The sequence below is a fragment of the Siphateles boraxobius genome, unplaced genomic scaffold (genome assembly GCF_051911475.1).
Source record: "Siphateles boraxobius isolate OS27281-9 unplaced genomic scaffold, OSU_SipBor_1 22, whole genome shotgun sequence".
Lineage (NCBI taxonomy): Eukaryota > Metazoa > Chordata > Actinopteri > Cypriniformes > Leuciscidae > Siphateles > Siphateles boraxobius.
The window spans coordinates 16406401-16418840 of record NW_027508833.1 but is presented as its reverse complement, the minus strand read 5'-3'; the positions used below and the strand labels follow the sequence as shown (position 1 = coordinate 16418840).

Genomic DNA, 12440 nt, shown 5'->3' with positions numbered 1-12440 from the left:
AACCAGACCAGTTCTCCACACAGACCCAACGACCAGTGTCAAATCCCCTCTCACCAATGCCGGCGTGATCTCATGAAGGTAAAAGAGTAGCAAAACTGGAGAACATAGATGTGAATTTGAGAACTTGTACAATAAATATTTGTACTTGAAAACCCGTTGAATGTTGAGATTTTCACTCGCAGACAATAGTCACAAACCTGTATTGAACCTGTATCTGAATTTGAAGCTGCAGACAAGTAGTCACAAATGTGTAAAATGTCATTCACAGAAATACAATGACAGACACAAACTTGTATTTGTTCATTCACATTCACAGTACAACCTCAATTAGGCATTTGCAACTTCTCAAATCTGCCATTGCTATTTCAAATCTTCACGCATTGACTTTGCAACTATTTTCATAATATATTAGATGTGTAACTAATTTGTGTATTTGCAAACTGAGTGGCATGAGAGAAAGGAGGGGCAATAAAAAAATTGCAATGGCAGATTTGAGAAGGTGCATATGCCTAATTGAAGTTTTCACATTGGAGCTGTGAGTGTAAATTTTATTGTACAAGTACAAATATTTATTTTAAAAGTTCTCAAATTCACATCTACATGCTCTTGAGTTTTGCTACTTTTTTACCTTGATGTAAATCTTTTCCAATCTTCAAGCAAAAGGAGCTGAACAAAATACTCTGAATATCATCAATCCACAATCTAATTGTGAAGCAGCCTGAACCCTAACACACACCATGTGCGTTGTTTGGCCAGAGGAGAACTGCCCCCCCGACTGAGCCTTTTTTTTCTTCGTTTTGTCACTAATGGAGTTTGCGTTCTTGCCACTGTCTCCTCTAGCTTGCTTAGTTGGGGACACTTATTCTTAATAATATTGATCTGCCTGCATTGACACCATTATATGAGAACTGAACTGAGCTGAACAATGACATCACTGTTTTCTGCAGAGCTGCTTAATAATGAAAATGGACTCTTTTTTATAATTTATACAGTTATTGAACAGAACTGAATCAACACAGATGAATTCAGCTGAACAATGACACTATTTTCTTTTTAGAGCAGCTTTACAGCCAAATTGAACTGTTTGCATCATTGATCATTTTCCTGTTTAACACTGTAAAGCTGCTTTGAAACAGTCATTACTGTATATAGGGCTATATATTTAATGGTGACTTGACATTTGCAAAAGGAATTTAGTTAGTTAAAGAGAGTGAAAGAGAATGATGTTTTTCTTTTAATCATACACAATAAATATAATTTACTTATTTTGTGGTTTAAAAACGGTGTTGTTAATAAATGTTAAAGTGTATTTTGTTCATTGTTAATACATGTTTATATTAAAGTGTATTTGTTAATTTTATAATAAAAAAACCCTTTTTTAAATGGTTGAATTTGTGTTTCACTGTTTGCCAGTTTCTGGCCACATCTGGCCCGGGGACCCAGCCGACTCTCAGCCAGATCCGTCTTACAGTGCCTGGGCCAGACCAATAAATAAAAGTCATTTTACAGGTTGTGGGCCACATCTGGGCCAGGGGAAGTTGTTTGAGTCCGTTTTCAGAGTGTTGGACCAGTTTTGGGCCGGGGGCCCAGCCAGAACTGGGCCAGAATTGAAGCAAGGATGAGGCCCAGAGGTGGGCCAGACAAATGTTGCTATCTGGGATGTCTGACAGGCAGCAACGAGCGTTCTTTTGATTGATTGACTAAAAAAAAGGAAAACATAAGGCGGGCTGCTGCTGTAACAGAGACAGCTGATTTCTCGTGACAACTGTTTGAGTGATATCTGTCAGGTAAAAGGGTCATTTGATGCATTACAGCACCTTCCATTCAGTTTCTGATGTTGTTTCCTCACATGACACGAAGGAACTTTGATCAGGTTTTTAAGATTTGTTAACTCCTCCTTCGCAGCCCTTTGAAAGCTTATGCGTGACTCACTCTGAAGGAGGCTATCTGTGGTAAACCACACCAAACTTGGCAACAACAGCTTCATATCTTCAACTCTATATGATAACATAAGGATTGGAAAGAAACCGCTTCCACCAACCCTTGTACAGATGTCTAATTTTGATGAACTTCTGCAGCATGCTGGTGATTTCGGGTTGTATCAGAAGAGAATCTCTCTCATAGGTTCTTTGCCTATTTTACCGCTCGCATTTGTGCTTATTGGAGTTGTATTCTTAGGATATACACCAGATCACTGGTGTAAAACTGTGGGTCTGCAGGATAAATGCGATTTCTCAAAAGAGCAGGTGCGGGATTTGACAGTTCCCCGCATTGGCCCGCGCGGCGCGTTTAGTAAATGCGTAAAGTTTGACGTGCCTTGGAACGGCAGTGCGCTCACCTGTAATGTCTCTGTCGACCGGTCCATATTTACCAACAGCACTCCTCTATCCCCCTGTAATGGAGGATGGACTTTTAATGAGAACCGGACCACCATTGTAACAGAGGTGAGAATAACTACCAGCTCGGCTTTAGAATTGACTCAAAACTGAAGCGAGAATAACAAATCATTAACATTCCTCTGCTTGCTTTCGGTGCTTTAAAATGTAGGCTAGCTAATCAATGTTTTAAGCTTGAACACAACTCCTTAGTAACGTTTACTATATCTAGATGCATCTCTTTATGTGTAGTTGTGTTTGCTACTTACCCTAATCTGAACGTTGTCCTCATGTATCATGTAGTTTTCATTGGTTTGTGAAGATTCCTGGCTTGCAGACCTGAATCAGGTATCCTTAGCTGGAGGGTTCTTTATAGGTGCCTTAGTGACTGGATACCTAGCTGACAGGTTTGATCAAATGCTTTAAGACCATCTTTCATGTTTCAGTATGTTTTGTGGTATTCTTCAAAAATCGAATTATGTTTACTGTCCTATTTGAGCTTGGAAATAATAAAAGTGGTTAAGCGATCAATTTTTTTTTTTTTACAGGTTTGGAAGAAAACCGTGTTTTATTGCATCTATATTCGGCCTTGGAGTCTCTGGGATATGTATTATTTTTTCTTATTATTACCCCCTGCTCCTGTTCCTCCGATTTTTGCAAGGTTTTTTCGCCAAAGGAGCATGGACTGCCACATATGTGTTAAGTGAGTACATATGATGCCTTTTCATGTGACTGTTCATAGATGGTGACTGTTGAGAACATGTATTAACATCAGATGAGAACTCTTATTAAACAGGAGTTAAATAAAACAACATGGTCATTTAAAAAGATACAGTTGAAAAGCAATAATGTTTCTGAAACAACAGTGTGGTTTGTGTGTAACTTCACTGATATGTTTACAAAAAGGCAGATTTGAGGTTCTAGTAGACTTCTTGCACGGGCATGAAGACTGCAGACTTGTTTTCTTGATATATTTTCTTTTTTCAAAACAGTTATCGAATTCTTTGGATCAAACAACAGGAAATTTGTCTCTGTTATGTCCCGGACGCTGTACTCGTTGGGTTTGGTGCTCCTTCCTGCTCTTGCCTATTACATTCCTTCATGGAAAAACCTACAGCTGGCCATGACTCTTCCAACATTCACCTTTCTGGTCTATTACTGGTAATTGCTTGCATTGGAATGATAACATATTTATGAATGATTCTTAATCACATTTGAAATGAGGGTTCTCTTCAGTCATTCTACACAAGTTATTGGTATTCCATCACATATCATTTACTGGATATGGCAAACATTGATGTGGTCACAGGGTTATTCCAGAGTCTCCCAGATGGTTACTGTCACAAAGGAGGACACAAGAAGCTTTACATATTATTGAAAGCATTGCCAAGTGCAATAAAAGATCAATTCCTGAAGACTTTCAGGAGGTAATTTGACACTGACTATTTATCACTCTCATTGTTCTAGTACAGTATATCCAATGTTTTTTTTTTTTTTAAATGCCTTCAAATCCTCCTGCATGGGAAGTTCCTAGATACAGGTATGAGTTTGAAATTCATAATTATGATATGATGTGACTATACTGTATCAAAGGCGAGAAGCTTTTTTTTTTGTTGCTTGATAAGAGCAAAGCTTATCCATAAAGTGTGTAATTGCTGGTCAATTATACTTTTTATCCTTCTCATGCTGCCGTAGTATGCAACATGTAGTTTTGATGTGCAAGACTGTCGCTTTATAAATAACAATGTGTCTCAAATAAGTAATCATCTGCACCGAGTCTCCAGTAGTCTGGAAAATTCTGCTGTTATGTATTTAACAGGAACTATTTTGTATTAATTTGTTTAGATGGATCTTCTGATAGAAAAACAAGAGGAAATCATACACCCTTCATATAAAGATTTATTTAGGACTCCTAAAATGAGGAAGCACACCCTCATCTTGATATATGCATGGTGAGCTTTCTTTATGTGTCCTTGAATACACATTTTTATGCTGTTATTTAGCAATATCAAAGTATAAAAACAATCAAACCATTCCTGCATTAGACCAAGATCAGTATAAAGTGATGTTTAATGTTTTTGTTGCATTATCTTCCTGAAGGTTTACTGGTGCTGTGGTGTTCCAGGGTTTGTTGTTACGGTTAGGAATCACAGGGGATAATGTTTTCCTGGATTTCCTTATCTCAGCTGTGGTGGAGCTTCCAACTGGAATTATATTTTATTTTTTAGTTGACCGAATTGGCAGACGTCACCTCATGGCTTCAGTTAATTTTATTGGTGGGGCCGCTTGTTTGGCTGTACCATTTATTTCACCAAGTAAGCTACACCACCAGAAATTAATCTTAAATGATCAGAAATTATCCTTAAGTCTGGTGTTCAGCGTGTTCATCATTCTATTTTTCAAGATATTTCCTGGCTCAAAAGAACCATTGCGATAATAGGAAGACTGGCTGTTGCCATTGGGAATGAGACTGTGAACTTTGCCAACACAGAACTGTATCCAACACCTCTCAGGTTTGAATTATTTATCAGTCTATATCAGTTAAGGAATATGAAACAGAGTACGTTAATGCTGTTGCTAATGTTTAATTAAAGCCAAATATTTGTATTATGTAATATTGTCTCCAGATCATGGTTGGTTGGCACACTGTTATTCTAGAAACTGTGGTAAACATAACTTGACGATACCTTGACGTTTTGTTCTACAACGTAAATTACTCACACCCATACCAAAAACGTGAAATTTCATGAAGTTTATATTTGGAAACTTAATGAGTGGAACTAATTGACAACCAAGGAAACTATCTAGGGAACATAGATAGGCAAAACAGGGACAGAACACAGTAAAAACTGAACCAAAACTGAACATACACGTTACAGTATGTTTCTAAGTAACTAAGAAAGTTTGGGGTGTGAGTGTGTGCAGTTTACGTAGTAGAGCAAAATGTCAAAGTATCGTCAAGTTAAGATGAGAGAATGTGTTGGCTGATATTTAAAAAAATTGAGCTTGTTTTTTTTATTTTTTAAACTCCTTAAACAGAGACCAAACTTTTAAACAACTTCTCCTTTGATCTTTATAGCTGCATAAACTAAACTTCTGTAACTTCAATAACTAATCAGACTTAAATCAGACGTAGTTCACTTTAAAATAAAAATTAGCCCATGATTTACCAGTGTGCGCTGCATGCGTCATCAAAACAAAAAGCAGCAAGGAGGCTTCGTATGATCATTTAAACAAGTTTTATGACAAGGTCGGTAAGGATGGGAAAAATCTTACATTTCTGTGCAAACTTTGCCCGCCGATAAAATAATTGCTGCCTGTGGTTCTATATGGGCTGTGGCAATAATTTTGAAAAATAATAGCTGGCAGCAACATATGGAAAAAAAGAACTATGAACTAGTTAATCTTAAAGTATGAACTGAACTAGTTCATTTTAAAATTTGTGAACTGAACTTTGAACTAGTTCATGTAGAAAGTGAACTTTCCCAACACTGCATCGGTCTTCTTTCAGACGAATACAATCAGTTATATTAATAAACACCCTGACACTTCCGAGCTTTATAGTGGCAGTGGATTGCAACCATCAGATTGAAGCTCGAAAAAGTGCATCCATCCATTATAAAAGGACTCCACACAGCTCTGGAGGATTAATAAAGGCCTTCTGAAGCAAAGCAATGAGTTTGTACTGTGTTAAATATTAATATTTTTCTTACACAATGTGAAATTCTAGCTTCCGGCCAAACGGCCATATGCAGTGTATTTGTATATTAAGCGCAATTTAGCAACTTGTGGCATTAGAAGTAGCGTGGTGCGTCATGGCGTAGTATAAATATCAGCAGTACGTCGCATTACTTGCGTAAGTTGCGCTTTACACTTAAAGGTGCCATGTGTCAGAATTGAGTTAAAAATATACAAAAAAGTAGTTACACGGATCAAAAGAATGAGAAGAAATAAGGGCGATGATGTCATTAAAAAAAATGAAAAGTTATAGTGTTGCAGAGATATCAACCTGAATTAGCATGCTAAATTACTAGCAATTTAGCAACTTGTGGCATCAGAAGTAGCGTGGTGCGTCATGGCGTAGTATAAATATCAGCAGTACGTCGCATTACTCGCGTAAGTTGCGCTTTACACTTAAAGGTGCCATGTGTCAGAATTGAGTTAAAAATATACAAAAAAGTAGTTACACGGATCAAAAGAATGAGAAGAAATAAGGGCGATGATGTCATTAAAAAAATGAAAAGTTATAGTGTTGCAGAGATATCAACCTGAATTAGCATGCTAAATTACTAACCCCAGCCCGACAGATGTCATAATACCAGTTTTGGCCATGGGAGACGGTATGCGGGCAACACTAGTCAAACTGCAATACACGAATAAGTCGCACGGCTTGTGGGCGTATTTGAACCTGATGTCAATCGTGTGGAAAGTACACCCCACTACATCCAGAATGGCTGAAGCCCTTGGGAAGAGACCCTTACCACAACCACCCGCTGCAGGGAAAAATAACGCGCTCGGAATAACAAATGAAATCGGATAAAAAAAGGAGCAGAACCAGAGTTAACATTGGCACTGCTTTCCATCGTTGGAGACAACAAATGGAAATGAAAGAAATGAGATTTGTCTCCGAACTTGCAACATTTCCTTTGGATTGGTAAGTAAGATGCTGTTAGTATTTCGCTAGAAGTTTGTTATATATGTTTGTTTCGTTTTTTCGGGAAGTTATAACATAGAAATGTATCGAAGGCTGTTCGATATAAGTTCTAAAGTTAGCGATGGCTACATTGAAAGGTGTAATGAGAACTACGTGAGCTATATTATGTTTACTAAATTGCTTTCCTGAGGTAAATCTGACATATTTGTTCTCCAGCTATGTCATTGACCTCTGCACGCTGATTAAAAAAATGATTGGTCGGTATTATGTATGAAGAATACATTTTGGTAAGTTTTAGCATACTGTATTTTTCAACAGTGTTCTTGTGTTTTTACTATTAGCTAGTAGAGATGATCGGTTCACGTGCGCTAGGGATCTGTCGTGTAACATTTACAAGCGCCAAAATTGTATTTATTGTTTGAATTGCGTAATAACATTGACAGAATCGGTGACGGTGAATTCGTGAGAGTTGGCAGCTCTGAATAGCTAGCTTGGTCAACAGCAGCGAATGCTGTCTGTCAAATTAATGTAATTCAAACTAACAATAAAAATGTAATATGAAAAAAAACGAATATGAATATTCACTGGTGAAGGGGAGTAGCTTGAAGATGTCATTTAAAAATCACTTGACATCAACCAACGTTCCTCTAGAGTCAAAACGTCCTCGATTAGGAGTTGGCTTGGCTTCGGCTATGGCTCTAGGGTCGATGTGAAGGTAGGGGCGGAGCATAGAGACTATGCCGTTTCTTGTTTGTTACTCTAGAGTAGATCAATTCATTTTCTGGAGGTAGACTGCCCCCATCTGGTATGGAATGTGGAGTATGAATTGATTTTTTTTGCGGATATTACACAAGGCACCTTTAAGTGGACTCCGTATGTTCGTTTGGCCGGAAGCTTGTTATTTTACTTTATAAAGTTTTAAATCTGAATATTATTCTTACACAAACTAATCGGTTCGCTTCAGAAGGCCTTTATTAACCCCCCGAAGCCTTATGGAGTTCTTATACTGGATGGATGCACTTTTTTGAGCTTAAATCTAATGGTTGCAATCCACTGCCATAATAAAGCTTGGAAGCGTAAGGGTGTTTATTAATATAACTCCGATTGTACTCGCCTGAAAAAAGAAAGGACACCTAGGATGGTTTGAGGGTGAGTAAATCATGGGCTAATTTTCATTTTAAAGTGAAGTACTCCTTTAAGGTTTTTCAATTAAAAACCCCCAAAGTCCCACCATCGATCAGCACCATAGTGATCACTCAGAACAGCTGTAGTAATAGCATAACACTGACAGCACATTAGCAACCACATAGCATGAACGATAAATCACAGTGCATAAACGATATCAAATGCTTATATAACATTCAAACTTTAAATCACTCTTTAAAATGCCCAAGTATGCAAACTTTATGTGAATTAAATAACCTTCAGACCATCAAACTGTTTGAAACTTTTTTGTGAAGCTTTGAAATATAGAGTTTATCTTGAAGAGAGTTACTTTTCTAGATTGGGTATTTGTTTAAATATACATTCAGTTTTGTTCTCTGTTTTGTTAGTAATTTACAGATTTTTTTTGCCTATTTTACAGAAACTTGGGTGTATCTGTATGCTCTTCAGCCAGTGACATTGGGGCGGTTGTTGCTCCGTTTATTCTGTATAGATTAGCTAGTATTTGGCAAGAACTTCCCCTTCTTCTCTATGGTGAGAAGTCTTTCAGTTGCAGAAATGACAATACAAATAATACCATTGTGTTTGTTATTAGCTGTCGCAATTCTCTCTGTCACCATATACAGGGGCCATGTCTGTTCTGTACAGTGTACTAGTGATGCTTTTACCAGAAATGAAAGGTGTTGATCTCCCAGAAACTGTGGATGATGTGGAAAATATGAGAAAGTAGGTCAAGTTTTCTGTTTTTAATTCCCTAATAATAGACCATTTATTAGTTTAGCCTGTTATTAATATCACATTTTCTTTAGCAGGCGCAAACACAAGGGAAAAGATGGTGCTCAGTTTCCTGAAATAAGCATTGTTCCAATGAAAGCTATTGAGAGAAGTGACAATAAACTATAAATGTAGTCATAAGATTTATGGTTAATAATATCATATATGCAATATGCATACAAAAGAAATCTGAAAGTATAGTTGCCTTCAGATGCCTTTAGACCTTATGTTTTTAAATATGACCTATTTGTACACTTTTAATGCTTTATTTGCTTTTTTGTTGTTTATTTTTCTTTTGTTCTTTAAATGTATTTCCTCCATATTTGATATCTAATGTATGTAAGTGTCATGTATTTTCTGTGTTCTGTGTGTTTCTTAAATCTGTTTTATATTCATGCTCACTTCACATCCAGCCATCCATAAAACTCGCTTTTAACGAAGAGATGCTTTCAGAGACACACAATAGTTTAATTAACACGTGATGACCTTTTTCTATTGTATTATGTTATACGTTAATGTATGAGTCTGAACAAAAGGTAAATTCATTGCATTCATTTTTGGGGCACGTTCAGCAACACCCAATCTAGTCATTCTAGTTCAGAAGAGCTATACAGATTTTGTAATAAAATTTCAGTTTACTTAAGTGTATTTGACAATAAAATTTAGTTTACAATCAATTGGGCACTAAAAATATTTCTTCTTAAATTAAGCTTAAATGGAGAAATTAAGACTCTCCCTGTTTTGTACGTCAGTGCTGCTGTAGCCATTACATTAGGGCATCATGGGAAATGAGGTTAGCCTTTCAACTCCTGTGTGTTAATAGGAACCTGAACAATCCTGAACTAACCTGAACCATCAACAATCATGTTCAACAGAATGTTAAACAGGCTGGAAAAAAAATCAGTGCCAGGCATTTGACATGAGAATAGGGTTAAGGTTAGTGAACCTCAACAGGTTTGACTGCTAAAAATATAAACTGTTAAAAAAATTCATGATCTGACAACAATCTAAGCTTGTCAAGCTATGAAGGAAATGTAAATGTCATGGCGCTGAAAGGGGTCCAGAGGAGCACAGGAGACTTCAGGAGAACATTCGACAGTGGAATTTAAACCGACTCAGCCTGTTGAGATCACTGAACTTGATGAGGTGAACACTTTTTAAAGATTGCAATTCCTCATATAGATTTTGTTGAAACTACTTTTATACTTTTTAACTGTTCCAAATGGAAAGATTTATTGTGATTTTTAAGTCTTATGTTTCTCTTAAATTCATTAGGAAAAAGCAGCAAAGAATTTATGTGAACCTCTGGAACCTCCTTGCCTGGCCCGTGGACGGGATGCGGCAGCGGTGGTAGACACTAGCACTCAGGCTACAGCCCCCTCTGTGATGCAGGCCTATGCCTTGAAGTGGAGTCTGTTCGCTAACTGATGCGCTTCCCGAGGGGAGGACCCATAGAGATACGCAGTCAGGTCAGTGCTGTCCTTCCTGTAGGAGAGGCTGGAGAGTTGGCCTGTCCTCTTTCACCCTGAAAGTCAAGTCAAGTCACCTTCATTTATATAGCGCTTTTAACAATTTGAACTGTTTCAAAGCAGCTTTACTGTGATAATAGGGAATTAAAGTAACAGAGATTATTTTGGCTTTACAGCAGCTCTAGAATAAAGTTATTGTCCAGCTAAAGTTTTGATTGATTCACTTCCGTCGCAACGATCATTAGTTATTAACTTAAGGGCCGCTTACACGACACCGTTCTAACAGAAAATTCTTTAAAGCGATCCAGCCGCTCATTTGCATAAAACAGTGCCTGGTGGCTCTGAGAATTTTTTATCACTTCCTCGTAGCCACTTAAATCGGAATTATCCCGACAACGTTTTATCAGCACAGAGGTAAAGGGAAGGAGGCCTTCACAAGGAAGAGACTAGTTGACACTTCAGGACTGTGTTGTCGTCGTATCCAGGCACAGGTCCTTAATCAGATCTGGATGAGGCCTGGATCTGGCGGACTGCGGTGAACCTCGGGATAAACAGAGACTAATATTAGCATAGCTGCATCCTTCTTATGATGTACAAAGTACATCAGGATTTATGGGAAATGTTCCCGGTTCCGGCTGATCTAAACTATGCAGCCTAACATTGAATTATAGAGCCTTGATGTCATGAACGCATGAACTAATTGTTCTGTATTTGTCATTGAGAGCATATGACGTAATTTATATATTTTTTTTTAGATGGAAAAATGCGGTTTTACAGTTACTATTCACGTGACTTTCAAATGAAGGATTGCTATCAAAGAGCACACCCAGGTTCCTAACCGACGACGAGGACTTGACAGAGCAGCCATCAGGTGTTAAGGGTAGCATGTACTGTGAACAGCAATGGTCCTAGTACTGAGCCTTGTGGTACGCCATACTGAACTTTTGATCTATAAGACATTTCTTATAGACATTTACTGCTACAAAGTGATAACGGTCAGATAAGTATGTTTTAAACCATGCTAATGCAATTCCACTAATGCCAACATAATTTTTGAGTCTATTTAAAAGAATGTTGTGGTCAATAGTATCAAATGCAGCACTAAGATCGAGTAACACCAATAGCGAGATACAACTAAGATCGGATGATAAGAGCAAATCATTTGTGACTCTACGGCCGGTGACACACTGGCTGCGTGGCATAAGCGTCTCAGGTGCGTGGTGTGTCCGTTTTTATTTCAGCTCCATTGTTAACAGGTTAGAGCTTGCAGACTGCCTCCATGACACGACTTGAGCCGCGCGGAAAACGTGTGCATGCTAGAAATAGAACCGACGCCTATTTTTCACGCGACACGCAAGCGTGTTGGAAGCGTTTCCAGGCAAAATAGAATAGGAAAATATGTTTATATGTTATTTTGTACACGAATACATATTAATAAATTACATTTTGATGGTTGAAGTCTAGGTTTTGACATAAATTCAGATATAAATATAATTTAAAAATAAATAAATAAATACATAATTATCAATTTTCTAATATTGCACCTTTCAATACAGAACGAAATATTCTGTAGTCTATTTTGCTGTCAATACTGCTGACAGTGTCTTTATCAGTAGGCTTTATATTTATGCTTAACATGAATATAGATAGGGCTTCCACAACTCAGACAAGTTTCTGGTGTGCAAAGAAACATAAAACGCGACGCAACCGCCTCGCAGCTGACACGCAGCAGAAATGCCACGCTCACGCCACGCAGCCAGTGTTTTACCGGCCAAAGGAGAGCTGTCTCAGTACTATGGTACGGTCTAAATCCTGCCTGAAAATCCTCGCAGATACCATTTCTTTCTAAAAAGGAACATAGTTGTGTGGATACTGCCTTTTCTAGTATCTTTGACAGAAAAGGTAGATTTGAGATCGCCTGTAAATGACTAACTCTGTACGATCAAGTTGCGTTTTTTTAACAAGTTGTATAATCATAGCCAGCTTAAAAGTTTTTGGTGCGTA

The 12440-nt window shown here is 37.7% G+C and overlaps 1 protein-coding gene across 1 annotated transcript; it reads left to right on the top strand.

The window, feature by feature from the left end:
• The first annotated feature begins 1722 nt into the window (after positions 1–1722).
• On the top strand, positions 1723–10113 carry slc22a3 (solute carrier family 22 member 3). Its single transcript, XM_077238185.1, has 12 exons — positions 1723–1787; positions 1906–2444; positions 2679–2782; positions 2924–3078; positions 3368–3536; positions 3685–3802; positions 4221–4327; positions 4476–4690; positions 4780–4888; positions 8615–8727; positions 8820–8919; positions 9003–10113. The coding sequence occupies exons 2-12, from the start codon at positions 2052–2054 to the stop codon at positions 9094–9096; spliced, it is 1677 nt and encodes a 558-aa protein (XP_077094300.1). The 5' UTR covers positions 1723–1787; positions 1906–2051; the 3' UTR covers positions 9097–10113.
• Positions 10114–12440: the final 2327 nt, after the last annotated feature.